General features: G+C 41.6%; 1 protein-coding gene across 6 annotated transcripts in view; it reads left to right on the top strand.

Annotated features, from left to right (window-relative positions):
- The window catches only part of LOC106613723 (protein strawberry notch homolog 2), a 118211-nt gene that overhangs the window by 57791 nt on the left and 40678 nt on the right, over positions 1 to 19742 (top strand). For 4 of the 6 annotated variants that reach the window (XM_014216274.2, XM_014216273.2, XM_045687465.1 and 1 more), the window contains one exon: positions 782 to 896. In XM_014216274.2, coding sequence (XP_014071749.2) covers positions 782 to 896 — 115 coding nt within the window. Of the gene's footprint in view, positions 1 to 781; positions 897 to 11574; positions 11925 to 19742 lie in introns of those variants that run through there. The other 2 variants (XM_045687467.1, XM_014216275.2) reach the window with 1 other exon arrangement.

Here is a 19742-nt window from a genome sequence, read left to right as displayed (position 1 = left end):
GTTCTTTCTCTCTTTCCCTCTCCGACTTTTTACCTTCATAGTTGGTTGTTATTAGGGTCGTGATGATACCACTATTGTGATACTCGTTAGTATTGTGGCAAGGAAACTAACGGATTTAACTTCTTTAGGAAAACAGCCCTAATGTTGAAGCAAACACGTTGTCATCCAGAGTTGCATTTAGTTATTTTCCAAGCTATATCGCAAAATATCATACATACTGCAGGTTTTTAAAGGACCAAAGAGTTTAGCCTGCTTTTTGTTTTCATTTTTGCCATGGAAAAGATATTGCGCTACTGGTATTGTCACAATCCTTGTTGTGCTCTGTGGCAGTGTCAGGCGTGACTCACTCTCCGTTCTAGTGGTTCAGCTGTGAGGCAGGCCAAAGGTTATAGTGTTCACTTGAAGTAATACAATTTAGGTGTTATGGTGTGTCTGTAAACTGCTGATAGAAGATCACAAGATCAGTTAATAATGCGTATTAAGATAAGATAATTATCACTTGTGTTATGACTCCACAGTTTGTGGGGTTCATGTGTTCTTTGTTGACTTTATTTCTTTATCCTCCAACCATCATTGCTCTTAGTTATGTCTGTTGGGCTAGTTTGAGACTGTTGTTTTCCAACCACCCTGTGTCCTTGTTTCCTTTGTATAAATAAAAACCAAACCCCTTTGGCCATACAGTGAAAAGCACAAGTTCCCACCCATTTAATGACCAGCTAGTTCCCTCTGCTCCCCTTCCCAGTACATCTCATTAAGCTGCCTTACCTCTGACCTTTTTCAGGCAATACCACTTGAATGACACCATGCCGGATATGCACATCGACATGTTCAGCCATTCTGGGTTCCATGACGATTTCCCCTGCCTCAACCTCCCCAGAAACGGAGGCTTCCCTCAGGTAAGACCTCTCTATATCACACTCTCTGTGTCTATCCTTCTCTCTATCTTGTTTGAGCAGTCTTATTTTTCACCTCTGTCTCTCTCTCTTGCTGCCTCGCTGTCACTCTCTGAAAGGGAGGAGCAGCGGCTCCCCCTTACTCCTTTCATCCTACCTTAAATGTTGCACGGTCGGTTATTCCTGCCTGCAGAAACTGTGATTAAACGTTGCGTCTGACACTGTCTAGACAGAGTTAAGAAGCTACCTGCTCCTTTTCCTGTGAAGGCTTGTTATTAATAAACCGCTGTAATTTAGCAGGGCTTTGGTTGTTGGCCATCATGTTCTATTCTGTCACTGAGAAATATGGCTGTTCTCATTGCACTTTTGAGGAACACTTAAAAGCGTGGTGTTTTTCAGTGGAGTTTTTGCATGGAGGAATTTTATCTCTTGCTTTCCTCATATTTTCTTGCGGAGGTTATGCACCATCAATCACCCTGGAAACATTCGGGACAGGCTTATTCTAACTTGGAAATGTGTAAATGACAAAGTAAGACATTTCCCCCCCTCCGTTTATATTTAGCATCCTTACTGGGCTATATTTAACCTCTTCATTTGCATTTTCCAATTATACACACTGTCAAGCCAGGCAGTTCTTAATTCCCATATGGAAAAGTAATCTCTCCCCTCTGCTGACTGAGAAGCCCTAACAACACAGGCGAATGACTTCACTTCTCATCTTGGCTTATTTGTATGGGGTTGAATGTTGGGGCATCTCCTCGTAGGGCTCCAGTGGCTGTGTGTGTATAGGAGAGCAGTGATGTGTTACTAAAGAGCCAGTCACTATGCCTCTCACGTCCGTCCTGTATCAGAGTAATGACAGTTTAACAGCGGCTGGGCTGGGGGCATGCCTATGTACTTAATGAAGAGCCTCTGATCCCAGTGTGCCACCTGCCAAGTGTACACAAAGGCCTGGGACTGAACGCCCTGGTACTGCCCAGTTGTGTGGCGTAGACACGCTGTACCAAACACCTTACTCATATACCCTTCAGAAAGTATTCATATCCTTTCACTTATTACACATTTGGTTACAGCCTGAATTCAACATTTATTTTCTAGATTTTTTTTCTCACCCATATATGCACAATACCCCATAATGACAAAGTGAAAATATGTTTTAAAAAATGTTTGCAAATTTATTGAAAATGAAGTACAGAAATATCTAATATACATAAGTATTCACACTCCTGTGTCTATACTTTGTAGATGCCTTTCTGGGTAAGTTCAAAGCTTTCCACACCTTGGATTGTGCAAAATTAGCCTATTATTCTTTTCAAAATACTTCAAGCTCTGTCAAATTGGTTGTTGATCATTGCTGTACAACCATTTTCAGGTCTTGCCATAGATTTAAGTCAAAACCGGAACGTTCACTGTCTTCTTGGTAAGCAACTCCAGTGTAGATTTGGCCTTGTGTTTTAGATTATTGTCCTGCTATAAAACAAATTCATCTCCCAGTGTCTGGTGGAAAGCAGACTGAACCAGGTTTTCCTCTAGTATTTTGCCGGTGCTTACCTCCATGCCGTTTCTTTTTTTATCTTGACCAACTCCCCAGTCCGATTACAAGCATAACGATTACAAGCATAACACTATGCTTGAAAATATGGAGAGTGATACTCGTGATGTATTGGATTTCCCCCAAACGTAATGCTTTGTATTCAGGGGAAAAAGTTAATTGCTTTGCCAATTTTTTAGGACTGTTACTTTAGTGCCTTGTTGCGAACAGGATGCATGTTTTGGAATATTTTTACTCTGTACAGGCTTCCTTTTCACTCTCAATTAGGTTAGTATCGTTGAGTAACTACAGTGTTGACCCTTCCTCAGTTTTATCCTATCACAGCCATTAAACTGTTTTAAGTCTCCATTGACCTCATGGTGGAATCCCTGAGCAGTTTACTTCCTTTTTGGCAATTGAGTTAGGAAGGACGCCTGTATTGTTGTAGTAACTGGGTGTATTGATATAGCATCCAAAGTGTAATTGATAACTTCACCATGCTCAAAGGGATATTCAATGTTTGCTTTTTTTTTTTTTTTTCCGGTCTAGCAATAGGCACCCTTCTTTGTAATGCATTAGAAAAGGGTACTATTTAATGTGGGTACTATTTAATGAAGCTGCCAGTTGAGGACTTGTGGGGCGTCTGTTTCTCAAACTAGACACTCTAATGTACTTGTCCTCTTGCTCAGTTGTGCACCAGGCCTTCCCACTTTACTTTCTATTCTGGTTAGAGACAGTTTGCGCTGTTCTGTGAAGGGATTAGTACACAGCATTGTACGAGATCTTCAGGTTCTTGGCAATATCTCACATGGAATAGCCTTTATTTCTGAGAACCAAAAAAAAAGACTAACGAGTTCCAGAGGAAAGTGCTTTGTTTCTGGCCATTTTGAGGCTGGAATCGAACCCACACATGCTGATGCTCCAGATACTCAACTAGTCTAAGGCCAGTTTTATTGCTTCTTTAATCAGTACAACAGTTTTCAACTCTGCTAACATAATTGCAAAAGGGTTTTCTAATGATCAATTAGCCTTTTAAAATAAACTTGGATTAGCTAACACAATGTGCCAATGGAACACAGGGGTGATGGTTGCTGATAATGGTCCTCTGTACGCCTATGTAGATATTCATAAAAAATCTACCGTTTCCAGCTACAATAGTAATTTACAACATTAACAATGTCTACACTGTATTTCTGATCAATTTGATGTTACTTTAATGGACAAAAAAATGTGCTTTACTTTAAAAAACAAGGACATTTCTAAGTGAACCCAACATTTTGAACGGTAGTGTACGTAGATGCATGCATACATACATACAGTAAAGTCAGAAGTTTACATACATCTTATCCAAATACATTTAAACTCAGTTTTTCACAATTCCTGACATTTAATCCTAGTAAATATTCCCTGTTTTAGGTCAGTTAGGATCACCACTTTATTTTAAGAATGTGAAATATCAGAATAATAGTAGAGTGATCTATTTCAGCTTTTTTCTTTCATCACATTCCCAGTGGGTCAGAAGTTTTGGTAGCATTGCCTTTAAATTGTTTAACTTGGGTCAAACGTTTCGAGTAGCCTTCCACAAGCTTCCCACAATAAATTGGGTGAGTTTTGGCCCATTCCTCCTGACAGAGCTGGTGTAACTGAGTCAGGTTTGTAGGCCTCCTTGCTCGCACAGGCCTTTTCACTTCTGCCCACACATTTTCTATGGGATTGAGGTCAGGGCTTTGTGATGGCCACTCCAATACCTTGACTTTGTTGTCCTAAAGCCATCTTGCCACAGCTTTGGAAGTATGCTTGGGGTCATTGTCCATTTGGAAGACCCATTTGCGACCAAGCTTTAACTTCCTGACTGATGTCTTGAGATGTTGCTTCAATATATCCACATAATTTTACATTTTCTGTGAAGTGCACCAGTCCCTCCTGCAGCAAAGCCCCCCCCCCCAAAACATAATGATGGTCATTATGGCCAAACAGTTCTATTTTTGTTTCATCAGACCAGAGGACATTTCTCCAAAAAGTACCATCTTTGTCCCCATGTGCAGTTGCAAACCGTAGTCTGGCTTTTTTATGGCGGTTTTGGAGCAGTGGTTTCTTCCTTGATGAGTGGCCTTTCAGGTTATGTTGATTATAGGACTCATTTTATTGTGGATATAGATACTTTCGTACCCGTTTCCTCCAGCATCTTCACACGGTCCTTTGTTGTTTTTCTGGGATTGATTTGCACTTTCACACCAACGTACGTTCATCTCTAGGAGACAGAACGCGTCTCCTTCCTGAGCGGTATGACAGATGCGTGGTCCCATGGTGTTTATACTTGCGTACTATTGTTTGTACAGATGAACGTGGTACCTTCAGGCGTTTGGAAATTTCTCCCAAGGATGAACCAGACTTGTGGAGGTCTACATTTTTTTTCCTGAGGTCTTGGCTGATTTCTTTTGATTTTCCCATGATGTCAAGCAAGGAGGCACTGAGTTTGAAGGTAGGCCTTGAAATACATCCACAGGTACACCTCCAATTGGCTCAAATGATGTCAATTAGGCTATCAAAAGCTTCTAAAGCCATGACATAATTTTCTGGATTTTCCCAAGCTGTTTAAAGGCACAGTCAACTCGATGTATGTAAACTTCTGACCCACTAGAATTGTTATACAGTGAAATAATCTGTCTGTAAACAAACAATTGTTGGAAAAATAACTTGTCATGCACAAAGTAGATGTCCTAACCGTCTTGCCAAAACTATAGTTTGTTAACAAGAAATTTGTTGAGTGGTTGAAAAACGAGTTTAATGACTCCCACCTAAGTGCATGTAAACTTCCGACTTCAACTGTACATGCATAAACAAAAACATATGTGGATACGCCTTCAAATTAGTAGTTTCAGCTATTTCAGCCACACCTGTTGCTGACAGGTGTATAAATTCGAGTTCACAGCTATGCAATCTCCATAGTCAAACTTTGTCAGTAGAATGTCCTTACTGAAGAGTTCAGTGACTTTCAACGTGCACCTTCATAGGATGCCACCATTCCAACACGTCAGTTTGTCAAATTTTGTCCCTGCTAGAACTGCCCCGGGCAGCTGTAAGTGCTATTATCGTGAAGTGGACACGTCTAAGATCAGCAACGGCTCAGCCGCGAAGTGGTAGGCCACACAAGCTCACAGAACGGGACCGCCAAGTGCTGAAGCGTGTAGCACATAAAAATTGTCTGTCCTTGGTTGCAACGCTCTTTACCAACTTCCAAACTGCCTCTAGAAGCAACGTCGGCACAATAACTGTTCGTTGGGAGCTTTATGAAATGGGTTTCCAGGGCCAAGCAGCCTCACTCAAGCCTAAGAGCGCATTGCCAAAAGTCGACTGGATCGGTGTAAAGCTCTCCGCCACTGGACTTTGGAGCAGTGGAAATGCGTTCTTTGGAGTGATGAATCACTCTTCACTATCTGGCAGTCTGACAAACAAATCTGGGTTTGGCAGATGCCAGTAGAATGCTGTATGCATAGTGCCAACTGTAACATTTGGTGGAAGAGGAATAATGGTCTGGGGCTGTTTTTTCATGGTTCGGGCTAGGCCCCTTAGTTCCAGTGAAGGGAAATCTTAACGCTACAGTGCTAACCTCACTAATGCTATTGTTTCGCTGAATTAAGCCTGGGCTAAATCAAATTCATTTAAATGTATGTTTTTACGCTATATTCCAAATGCCTGTATAGCAGAATAAAGTTTTTAGTTTTTTAAACGTTTTTTTGTTGTTTTTTAAAAGTTTTATTTCCACTTGTTCTCATGTCTTTTTGGTCTCTTCTCGTTAACTCCTTCTGTGCTGTGCACCTTCCCATTTACACCAGATGTGACTCACTATCTGGATTTGGTCTTATGAAGCAAAATTTGAAATTGTGTTTTTTACATTGGTTAAAAGTAGAGCCTCAGCTACAAAATGGTATATCATACACTGCATTTTTGAGGAACAATGGGAATGTAATTCTGCTTTGAAAGTTATTAAACTTGTAAATTCACTTTTGATAAAATGGCCTTGTAATGTTTTGGATTCTAGTGAAGAGGTCTTTGTCTACACCCATTCGGCATCGTTCACACCCTCTTAAGCTTTAGCCCCACCCATCTCGTTTCGCTCTCGGAGCGTTCAGAGCGCACACTTGACGCTCTGGCTGATTGATTTAACATGAAAACAGCCTAACCAGCTCTGCAAGCAACAATTTCACCCCGCTTTTTTGCCGACGTTTACGGTCACTAGCCATATTCAACGGGTGTTGTACACTTGAGCTTAATACATGTAGCTAGCTAGGTAGGTAAACAATGAACCTGGCAAGGCAAACAACGTCTAAGATCACACACCTAATGTTAGCGGTCATAGTGCCAAATCATGTTACTACCCTGCATGAATATGCTGGTAGCTAACCAACCAGGTTCAATGTTAGCTAGCTAACATTAGGTTCGAACTAGCAAAGCAAACAGTTCTGGGATACGAATAATAACTTCATACACATGACATTAGCTAGGGAGCCAGCCAGCTAACGTTAGCTAGCTAGCTAACAGTACACTTTAGCTTGAAATGGAACCACTTTCTGTCAAAATTAGAAACATGTCATATCTGAATGTAGCTAGCTAGACTCTTACCCGTACACATCACTGTACACACATCGTCATGCACGGATACCATGCCACGGTTGCCCTTAGTTTGAAGATGTAATCCGGAGACAGGTGTTTTCGCCATCTCTTTAGCTATCATACTCTAATTCCACTGATTTTCAAAACTTGATCCTCCAGAAAGTGGAGAGCAACACTTATGCAGCTCCACTACACAATACATAAAAAAGAGATGCGTTCGACAGGATTACCAACAGACTGACCAGCTAAAATAGACGTCTATATGGCAGACCAATCCGAGCTCCCTTCTCGACATGTCCAGCCCACTCATTCTCAGCCAATCATGGCTAGTGGGAAGGTTGCTGTTTCAGTGGCTTAACCCTCCAGACTCGTAATTGAACAATTTTATTCATATTTACAGATGGCATACAAGTTTGTTATTAAGGCACATGAAAGTTCATGTGTTCCAGTAGACATTTCTGCCCCCAGAAAGTTGAAATGGTTGGTATCAGTCATCCTGGCTAGCCTAATATAGCCAGGTCTATCTCATTTGGAACGCAGTTGTTTTAAAGAGCCAGTGTTCTATTTTGGGATGTCAAAAATGTTCTTAAAATGGCATACTTTAGAAACAAAAATGAATGCAATTAGTACAATGCTATTCTAAATAATAGCGTAATGACTTATATTGCTAAATTATATTACAAAGCTTTTTTAATACATAATAATCAAATGTATCACATTAATAGTTGAATATAGAGAAAGCATACCAACCTATAGGCCCTGCATCACCCCAATGAATTTAAAAAATACACCATGTCCGGGCCAGTAGATGACTGTCATCCTTGACATTTAGACTGGCCCTTCTAGACTACGTTGTTACGTTTGAGCTCAATGTTTAACGGTTTAAAAAATAATCATTCTTCACCACCGAACAGATCCAGTAGCTTCCTGGCTTGTAAAGCAGTGGAGCTATCTGAATGCTGGTTGTTCAGTCTGACCACACTGCATCCATGTGTGCGTGTGAAAAGGGGCTGAAGCACAAGGCAGGCAGAGAAAATGTAAGTCACGGGGTCATGAGTAATCCTGAACCACTCAACCATGAGCACCATCTCTCTCTGCCCCTTCCCCCACTCTCCCTCCATGCCACTCACTCCTTTCAATATTACAGCACGGTAACACTAGGCCTATGTATAGTGTGTGGAGGATGTATGTCGTAATTGTGCTCCTGATAAACTGCCTGAGTGGCACAATTATGTTATGCTTCAACCGGCTGGTAGAGTACTGTATGCTAGCGCTGAAGTTATGCAGGTCCAACTGTTACTCAATAAATTATATTTTATGAATGTCCCCTCAGAGTGAAATCCAATCAGAGGTGCGGCCTTTGATAACCACGGCATCCGATAGGGCTAGTTTGTTGTTTCTCTAGTGTAGAGCTCGATCAGGATATCCTTATTGTTTAGAAATGCACTGCAGTGCTGTGCACTAAATATTCATCTACGGAATGGAGATTAACCATATTTTGAGTCTGAGAAATATTACTCTACAACGTAATCTATGAATGATCATTGAGTGCATCACTGATTTATTCATTAGGCCTATCTATCCATATGAAGGCTATACTGTATACTCTGGACTCAAGAATCTGACCCTGGTTACCATGGAGAATGGAGACATTTCCATTGTGCTCTTGAATGTAATTATTGTTGGTCTCCTAACATCAGCTGCCCTGAGTGCTTTCTGATTAAAATGGCTGGTAAGGAGGCCCCTTCTGGTACTCGGCAGAAACTGATTGGCTCTGTGAGGGGAGAAGTAATAGGAGTGTGTATGCTTGCGGTGTGTGTATGTAGGAAGTGCCTTGGGCCTCTGTAGTACTCAGGATGAGCGTTGCAGTCAGGCTTGGTAGAAGGATCTTGTTGTGGGGAGGTATGTAGGCAGTCAATTGAACTTTTCACATTTCTGACCGGTCAAACGGTGCTGCACTTAGTAGGTGAGGATGTGTAAGGAGCGGTGGAGAGTTTGTGGCGCTCTGTGTGTTCATGCTCGCCTACATGCGTGTTTACCTGAAATCAGAATGCATGTAAACACATGGCTAGCATTCTTGCTAGAGAGAGTACTTTCTGTGGCATGATGCTAGCATGTTGTCACCGAGTTTAGAGAACGAGTCAGACTGCTTGCAGGGCCTCACGTGCACACACACACACACACACACACACACACACACACACACACACACACATACACATACACATACACATACACACACACACACACACACTGATGACCACCTCGTGGCCTGGGTCACGAGCTCTGTGGTCTGAACTCTCCGCACAGACTGATTTGCTGTGTGACATGATTCAGGGAAAATAAGAAAAATACTGCACTGCTTACTGGAAGAAGAATAGTAGAAAAGCACTTTTACGAACCGTAGTTCTCTCCTCTAAGCCAAGGTCTAGAGTGACGAGTGAACAGAGCTCTACAGCCACGGCGCATACACATTCGGCACTGTGAACGCTTTAAAACACACACACACACACCCACACACACCGCACATACTCTTTGCTACTTCCTGTGTGTCCCACACCTCTGTATAGGTGCATATGTCAGGTTATCTTCTGTTATGTCACATTGGTGTGTTTGAACCGGCCCGTTTTGCCTCCCCACCTGCTCATATCCTCCAAGGAGAGACAATATGAGAGGCTTTAATAAAGGCATGTTCAACTCTGTAGTAAATCCCTCTTAAGCCCTGTACTGCAAAGGAATGGCTCAATAAGAGATTTTGGATAAGGTCCGTTGACTAAACACTGTCAGGTTCTGTACCAAGAGAATAGTGCCATGTGTTCTGTTTCATTGTAACTGAATCAACCTCAATTACTTGTTTTATTGTCCCTGCTTGTTTTGTTGCAGTAGAAAGCATTGGAAGTGGTACTGTTCATTTAATAGTTAAATTATGAGATGCAGGTCCTATTCCAGGCTTGTTTTGCAAAGTCAGTTTCATTTCTCTTCTAACACGTGTCACAAATTGCCTGTTGGATGGCCTACTTTTATACCAGGAAGTAAACAAAGGGGATTGTAACAAAGGGTTGCTACAGGCAGTCCTCCCAGTTGAGGCAAATAACTAACCTTGCAATTTGTGGGAAATGTTGCTTTTAATGTTTCACACTCTTATGGATTTACAGAGATTGAAAATGTAGTTTTCAACAACAGCAGCCCACCCTGCCACAGTGTTTGTATTGTCTGGGCTGTGACAGGGGAGAGATGATACTGAATGCTTGAAAGATGCAGCTCATCAGTGACACATCCTTGCCAATGTCCCAATAGCCTCAGAGTGACCTTAACAGGCCAGAGGATTCCCACAATCTCACTCATGACACCACCCAGACGGTCCACTCAGTCGGTCTCCCCCGTTGACCAGCCCAGTGGAGGTTGGCAACAAGGTGCCACAGTAGACCTGATGCCCCATCTGTTCCTGTTAGCAGGGGGCGTTGGCCATGTACCGTCCCTCTACCAGGATGGAGGATGTGATTTGTGAAAAGATGTGATTTGTTTCTCATGAATCATGATTTTATTTTTTATTTTATATAAAAAAAGGAAATCCATAGCTATCTTTTTAGTACTAGCCTTTAAAAAAAAAATATATATATATATATATATATATATATATATATATATATATATATATAAATAAATTTGAATTTATCAGTAGCATTTTCCCCAGATGTATTGACAATCAGCCTTGTTTCCCGTAAGTGGAGATGGAGTGTGTCTGTGCAGGACTCTGGATGGGCAGATAGAAAAGACATCAGCTGTTGAAGGGCCTTCCGTCATATCAGTCTAAATCATTGTAATCTCTTTATGCATTTTATTTTTTTAGGTAGACCTAGCTTTTATCTGTTTGTCTGTATTACATATATGCATATGCTATAAATGATGACTTCAAAAATCTATCAGATATACTCTCACTCATTGTCAGTGTCTTTGGATTGTCTCTGTGGACAGAAGAGTTAAAGATTGAGACATCAAAACCAGTATTTATGAATCATGTATCTAGATGTGTGTGTCCGGTGCTTTGACAGCTTGAAATGACAAGTCCATATACTGTAGCTCAATACTGATAAGTGACTACCCATTCCATTAGCTCTTTAATTAGTTTGACATCTCAGCAAAACTCGATCATTAAAAGTCCAGATAATTTTCACTTCTAGCAGCAGCACAGCCTTGAAACAGAGCCTATTCTGTCAGGCAGACAAAAGTCAGTGTCTGAAAATAAACCTGCTAGCCAGCCAACCTCTAAATATAATAATCATTAAATACTGATCCGAGACATTGAACACGGCCGTATGCAACGGCGTGAGAGCCGCTAGCAAGGACCCATTTGCGCAGGACTGTTTAAACTACAAATGCGGTTGAGTTACACCATGTACAGTAAAATGGGCTTGACTGCCAGTAACTCTAGTCACTTACCAACAGAAGCATCATTTCCTGAAAGCTCCTCCCCTCCTCCCTCTGCTCCCCTCCCCCTCCTCTGCTCTCTCCCCAGCACCTTAGAGCATTGAGGAACTAGACCACAATCAATATGTCTAAACCTCTATGTAAATACCTGTCAATCCAGCCATAGTAGGAAGTGTATGTTTTTAGGGCAGTGTTTTCTTCCCAGAGCCTACCTGTAGTGTGTGTTGTCCATTTGTGTGTGTTGGTGTGTTCTGAAAGGAACTGGTAGGGCTGTCTGCTATTGGGAAACATTCCAGATGTGAGGTGTTTCCACTGCTCCAGCACATGGAAGGATCTGTTCTAAGGGAAAGGTGAATTAGGAGAGTGTGGTATTTCACCCCAGAGCTTTTGGACTCATGTCTTCTATCCTGCAGTTTTGGACTAAACTCTATTCACAGTTGGGACGACCACTTCCCAAGGTACTGCTGTTCTTTAGTTCTTTATGTTGAAGTGTGTAAAGCAGGGAGCTTGGTGTTTGGGGTTAACACAAATGTGTATACATGTTAGCTGAATGTTTAAATTTGATTGTTTCTTTTTTTTTTATCAAATGTTTGTTTGAGACACAGATTGTCGTGTATAGGTAATGGAGAATATCTAGGTTAGGTGTTATCTAGTGCATTTCCCAATGCTGTTTTTAGTGTGGTTGTAATTTCTTTGTTTGAACGCGTTATTAAAAAGGATGCTTCCTGCTCCTTACACCTCCTTGATAAAATAGAAATCTTCTGTACACCTATGACTCAACTATTTTCTGCCTAGCTTGCATCATGGCCTCATCAGACCTATGTCTAATTTTGTCTAAAAACCTAATCTCCATTTTTGCCATTTAAATATATATATATTTTTACCTGTATTGAAAACAGTAACTCCCTTCAATGTACTCTGAACATTTCATGACTCTAGGACCAAGAAGAGATATTCAAAATAATTGTGTATTTGTTCATGTGAAAATGTGGCAGTTTTTTTGATTTCCTAGAACTTTTCTGTTTTAGAGATAAATGGTTTTCATCAGACGGTGACGATTTGCTGAAGGTGTTCAGGGCTCAACAGTGCACACGTTTAACTCGGACATGCGCCTAAATTGGAGCATCACTGTGCCTAGAAAAAGTTATTATTCTATCTTTAATATCTCAAGTATATTTAATTGTGCTCCTAAATTTCTTTGTGCGCCAACATTTTTCAACTTAGGCGCACACGTTCATGTTGTTAAATAAAAATTGCAGCATAGGGCCCAGGTGTTGCCATTTCAGAAATGTATAGCCACTGCTCTTATCAATAAGCAATTGCTGAAATATGTTCTGGTGCTCATTTGCTTTTTCACACGTTATTCTTAGACATTGGACGGTTTTATATTCAATATGTCATTTTCAATAAAACGTCATACGTTCGATTTGGCTGCTGGGGGGCAAGGAGGCCCCTAGCTCCGCTAAAGCCATTGACATCAACGTGCTGTTTTCACGGAATTGTTAAATAAATGTTATAACTATTTGGTTTTAATATAATCACCTATTGAGCATAGTCAGAACTACACATTTCTGTTTAGTCCATGCAAAACAATTGCGCACATTTGGCTCTATCATCAGAGTTATACAACTAGTAACTGCATGCTTTTCTTGATCTGTAAACACCAACGATCATGTCATTTGAGATATGTGAAGGTACCTATCCGTTTGGCATGTAGCTAGCTAAACAAACATCATTTTGCTTACTTCATCAGAGATTAGGCTTTTGGAAAGAGCTTGCCATCGGCAAGACCTCGTCCTGGTGAAGTTGAGTTAGACTTCAGTCATCAGTGTAAATGGCAAGCAAATCATGATGTACTGTTTTATTCGTTTTTGTTTATTTTGTGATGTGCATTAACGTGTCTAGACCCTTTGGCAGCAGCTTTTAAAAAACATTATTTAACCTTTACTTAACTAGGCAAGTCAGTTAAGAACAAATTCTTATTTACAATGACGGCCTAGGAACAGTGGGTTAACTGCCTTGTTCAGGGGCAGAACGACAGATTTTTACTTTGTCAGCTCGGGGATTAGATCTAGCAACCTTTCGGTTACTGGCCCAACACTAACCACTAGGCTACCTGCCGCCCCAATCCCCAGCTAATTGGGATCCATAATTAATGTAAATCAAACTATTTGGATAGAGACCTAGTTTATCCCCTGACAGTTTGCTTGTTAACTAGCCATATTGACATGATCTGTTATTAGCTTGCTAGGCAATTTGACATGGTCCATCAATCAGTGTAGCCTACAGTGAGGGGAAAAAAGTATTTGGATCCCCTGCTGATTTTGTACGTTTGCCCACTGACAAAGAAATTATCAGTCTATAATTTGAATGGTAGGTTTATTTGAACAGTGAGAGACAGAATAACAACAACAAAATCCAGAAAACCGCATGTCAAAAAGGTTATAAATTGATTTGCATTTTAATGAGGGAAATAATCAAAACTAGCTAAATTAAAATGATACACATCTAAAAGTTAAGGAAAGCCGCACACTCTAAGAGCTCAGATGCAAAAATTTTAATCACCAACGTTTCGACAGCGAAGCTGTCTTCATCAGGGTATCATCAAACACTGCGAGATGAGTCATTTATATAGTGTCAAGAGACACACAGGTGTTTGTAATCATGGCCAAGTATGGCCTAATATCATTGGTTAACTCAAATATTTAAAAAAATGGCATACAAAGAACATACAAAAAGACAAACAAATGGATAGCATACGATACGCCCATACTGGATGGAAATTACAAGTGTAATGGCTGTGCTCAATGCAATGGCACTTATAAATGTAGATCCTTCAAACACCCCCAAACAGGGAAATCTATCCCAATTAAAGGTGTTATTACGTGTTCCACTAAGGCAGTTATTTATCTTATAACTTGTCCTTGTGGTAAAAATTATGTGGGTAAAACAAAGCGTGAATTAAAAGTACGTATCTCAGAGCATCGTAGCACCATTAGGTGCAAAAACTTAACTTACCCAGTTGCGGCCCACTTTTTGGAAGCAAACCATCCGATTTCGTCTCTGCGTTATATTGGTATCGAACATGTCACCCTCCCGAGGAGAGGGGGTGACCTTGATAATTTATTGTTGAAACGAGAGGCTGCCTGGATCTTTAATTTAAAGACCCTTGCTCCCTTCGGTCTCAACATAGACTTTGATCTGAAGCCATTCTTGTGATAATTGTGATTTTGCCATTGTAATTGTTTGTTAGATACATTTTAGACTACAAATGCCATGATCGTATGCTATCCATTTGTTTGTCTTTTTGTATGTTCTTTGTATGCCATTTTTTTAAATATTTGAGTTAACCAATGATATTAGGCCATACTTGGCCATGAATACAAACACCTGTGTGTCTCTTGACACTATATAAATTACTCATCTCGCAGTGTTTGATGATACCCTGATGAAGACAGCTTCGCTGTCGAAACGTTGGTGATTAAAATTTTTGCATCTGAGCTCTTAGAGTGTGCGGCTTTCCTTTATTTTCTAGTGTTCTACTCCGCTAGCCAGCACCTCGCCTTTAAAGGTGTGCGTTTCTTTTTTCTAGACACATCTAAAAGTAACTTCTATTGCCAATATGTCAAAATAACCTACATAAAGCCAACAAATAAAAAGATTGCAGTCCGCAGATAGAATATTTATTTTTGTCAGGATATTTTCTATAAATCACATTGGCTCTGCATGCCCTGTCTGCAAGGAACTTGAAACGTATCAACTTATCTTGGATCCGGTCTGAAGCTGGTGCTAGCAAACTTTCAATATTGTATAAAAATGATGGGCACTCAGTTTCCCACGCCAGAGAGCTCTGTACAGACAGATACAGCTGTAGGCTATTTGCGCAAGGGATACGAAGTAATCAGGTAGGCCTTTTTAATGACATTTCCACCAGATCAGAGCTTGACATTTTGTCCCCTTTCATGCTGAATAGTTATCGAAAGGGAGCGAGCTGGAAATATTTTTCAAATAGGCTACATTGAGGATCTATTGTCATTTTCAATGGGTGTTAAAACAGACCACTTACTTGCTTTTTGAGGCAAAGAAAACATTGCTTTGAGAAGCTCCACAGTGATGGTGAGTTAAGACAATCAGAAATAGTATCAGATCCCCAAACGGGCACATTTATAAGCCTACATTTGCGCCCAGGCCAGGTAGCCTAGGCCTAGTAATATGCGTAATCATTTAAAGATATGCGTGTCCTTAATCAAGATTGACAGGAGAGCTTAAATTGACAAAACGTAAATGGCATGAAATGAACCAGAACTTTTTCCGCACCGTGTAGCCTAGGTTGTGTGCTCTGCAAAAAAACGTGTGCACTCCGACAATGACAACAGTAAGACTGTAATAATAATATATTGAATGCATTAACAGAAATTACTGTAACAAAACAAACATTGTAGATTAGAAGTTATGGTAAATGATCCTGGTGTGCCATCCCTGCGGCCTCCACAATGGATTAGTACCCTCAGACAGGCGTGAATCAGACGGGTGTCTCGTGTGCAGTTAACACTTAAATATTTTCCACTGCTCGACTAAAAAATCTTGGTCGACTAAATGGGTTCAGCCCTAATAGTAAACTCAGCAAAAGAAGAAACGTCCTCTCGCTGTCAGCTGCGTTTATTTTCAGCAAACTTAACATGTGTAAATATTTCTATGAACATAAGATTCAACAACTGATACATAAACTCAACAAATTCCACAGACATGTGACTAACAGAAAAGTGTAAATGTGTCCCTGAACAAAGGGGGGGGGGTCAAAATCAAAAGTAACAGTCAGTATTTGGTGTGGCCACCTGCTGCATTAAGTACTGCAGTGCATCTCCTCCTCATGGACTGCACCATATTTGCTAGTTCTTGCTGTGAGATGTTACCCCACTCTTTCACCAAGGCACCTGCAATTTCCCGGACATTTCTGGGGGGAATGGCCCTAGCCCTCAGCCTCCGATCCAACAGGTCCCAGACGTGCTCAATGGGATTGAGATCCGGGCTCCTCGCTGGCCATGACAGAACACTGACATTCCTGTCTTGCAGGAAATCACGCACAGAACAAGCAGTATGGCTGGTGGCATTGTCATGCTGGAGGGTCATGTCAGGATGAGCCTGCAGGAAGGGTACCACATGAGGGAGGAGATTGCCTGCAATGACGACAAGCTCAGTCCGATGATGCTGTGACACACGCCCCAGACCATGACGGACCCTCCACCTCCAAATCGATCCCGCTCCAGAGTACAGGCCTTGGTGTAACACTCATTCCTTCGACGATAAACATGAATCCGACCATCACTCCTGGTGAGACAAAACCGCAACTCGTCAGTGAAGAGCACTTTTTGCCAGTCCTGTCTGGTCCAGCGACGGTGGGTTTGTGTCCATAGGCGACGTTGTTGCCGGTGATGTCTGGTGAGGACCTGCCTTACAACAGGCCTACAAGTCCTCACTCATGGAGGGATTGTGCGTTCCATCCTCGCAGTTGTTGTTGCCATCCTTCACCTGTCCCACAGGTGTGATGTTTAGATGTACCGATCCTGTGCAGGTGTTGTTACACGTGGTCTGCCACTGAGAGGACGATCAGCTGTCCGTCCTGTCTCCCTGTAGCGCTGTCTTAGGCATCTCACAGTACGGACATTGCAATTTATTGCCCTGGCCACATCTGCAGTCCTCATGCCTCCTTGCAGCATGCCTAAGGCACGTTCACGCAGATGAACAGGGATCCTGGGCATCTTTCTTTTGGTGTTTTTTTGAGTCAGTAGAAAGGCCTCTTTAGTGTCCTAAGTTTTCATAACTGTGACCTTAATTGCCTACCGTCTGTAAGCTGTTAGTGTCTTAACGACCGTTCCACAGGTGCATATTCATTAATTGTTTATGGTTCATTGAACAAGCATGGGAAACAGTGTTTAAACCCTTTACAATGAAGATCTGTGAAGTAATTTGGATTTTTACGAGTTATCTTTGAAAGACAGGGTCCTGAAAAAGGGATGTTTCTTTTTTTGCTGAGTTTATTACATCCAAATAGTTAACATTTTATTTAACAATCCCTTGAAAATAGCAAGCGGTTGTCAGTTGTTTTAGCGAAACTGGGGGTCTCATTGACCCTCAGCTGGCAAATCGAACATGCTACGCCATATTGTGATGTTTTATTGAAAACTACCTATAGGCTATTATAAAATAAATATATATGAAATATGATTATTGTATGGTTATTATGAAGCATATTGGTGGTTTTGTAGAGTGGGAGCTGGAAATGCTGTTGTTTCACGTTGAGCTTCATGGGCTGCTCGTCCCTGTTGGTGTCTGCCGGTCACAATTAATGTGACAAACGGCTGTCCATACAGCAGCCTTCCAGTAAGTCCTAGAACCTGGTAGTTGTGCACGACCACCATTCAGCACACGTCGTGTATCTGCGCTCTCCTCCTCTCTCTATTCCAAGTATAGAGGACAGGAAACAGTTATACATTATCTAAAAGGTTTTTGGTCAGAATTCATCTGTAGTTTATATGATTCATGGTCATTCATCTGATCACATGATATGGCTCCAAGGGTGTGCCAAGTTGATATTATCAACAATTTCCGTGTTTTGACCATAATGCCCATTTTTACGGTCATATTTATCTGAATACGAGCGTCATGCAGTGGTCAGCATCATGCTCTATTCTTCCATTGACGTCCGCCCAGTGAGTGTGTAGAGTAAACTTTGTCCTCAGTAATAATTCTCCGGTCCAGAGGGGGTGTGTGTGTGTGTGTGGATTGCCAGTTCCATGGCAGATGCCAGGGAGTCAGCACTATTTTAAGCCCAGAGTGTCGGCAAGGCATGTGTCTTACTGGAAGTGGCAGAGGGAGTGAGAGAATGGAGGAGGGAGACTCATTGGCACTGGGATCACTATGAGTGGTGTCCTCCTGTCCTGGGTGAGTCACTGAGTTAGAACTTGACAACCCCAGCCCACTGACTGACCACAGGTGGAACTTACTGACAAAGACTGGAAGGTTAGCTGAGTTCATGGGCTTTTGGTTTTGGATTGTGTGGGTTGGGATTTCAGAGGGGTCTTTTTTCTTCAGCCAATTCTATTCCAAATCAAAAAAGAAAAGATAACTGGTATTAAGAATGTTTCATGTCACTGTAATTTTCTTTGTACTGAAATATGTTTGTATTTAATATCTTTTGGCCTATTTAGTTTGCAAATAAGGACAATCTTAGCCTGCGCAATAATTACCAGGCAATTCTTTGGAATTGAGTTATCTGATGGGAACGGAGTTACTTATCTGACGTCAGATCCCCACCAAATCCACTTTTCTTGTGGATGCAGGCTCACACCTGCCCCGCACCCCAAAACACACACACACACACACTGCCACACCTCTGAATGCACAAGAAGGAAAGATTGGTAGCCTAGGCCAGGTATCTGCTTTCACCAGTCCAGTTTTTTCTCATCAGTGCAGAATCAGATGAACTGAACGAGACAAGGAAAGGAATCTACATTAAACAAGAGATACCCTCCGTGTGTGCCATCTCCTCTCCACCAAGCCCTTTTCTACTTCCTCTTGGCAGATCCCCACAGCTGCTGACATGGAGATCACCAGGGCCACTGACTGCTGCCCTCCTATTGGGCTAACCCTCTTCCCTTTTGCATGACTGGCTCTGTTATCATTTCCCGAACTATGGTGTTTTTTCCGATTTCTTATTATATCTGACTGTTGACTGAGAGCTTATACTTGTTGCGGAGAAGAAGAGAGGGGTTCCACATAAGGGAACTGAGCGTTACAGAACATTCGGATAGAAATGTGTTGTGTAAACCAGACATGATTCTCTGGTGTGTAGAACAGATTTAGCTCTATACATTACATTTCTGTTATCTTAACGTTGTACCCCACTGAATGCATTTGATGGTGGTGGTGTTGACTTATGTGGATTGTTATGAGTGTGTCCTACTGCCCCTCCACTTTCAATGGAAAACACAGCCTGAAAGATTCTCCCCGTCTCTCTCTGCCGACCCAAAACAGACAAAGCCATCTCAGCAGGCCTCCTAGCCAGCTGTATTCTTCTTTATCATTAACCTATAATCCTGACATGTCATCCTTTTATTATTGAAGAGTTAGGAAATATTGGAACGTTCCAGAGGCCAGCTTCCCTTCTTTCCTGTGGCTGGGCAGGACGTGAAGGCCTCTGTGGGTGTCCTTGTGCTGGGATGGGCTGTGTGTTTATAGGGCAGAGCAGTACACTGTACTGTATGTAAAGGATGTGG

Source organism: Salmo salar, chromosome ssa10 (genome assembly GCF_905237065.1).
Source record: "Salmo salar chromosome ssa10, Ssal_v3.1, whole genome shotgun sequence".
Lineage (NCBI taxonomy): Eukaryota > Metazoa > Chordata > Actinopteri > Salmoniformes > Salmonidae > Salmo > Salmo salar.
The sequence above is the reverse complement of the archived record's forward strand: the minus strand, read 5'-3'. Positions and strand labels throughout refer to the sequence as shown.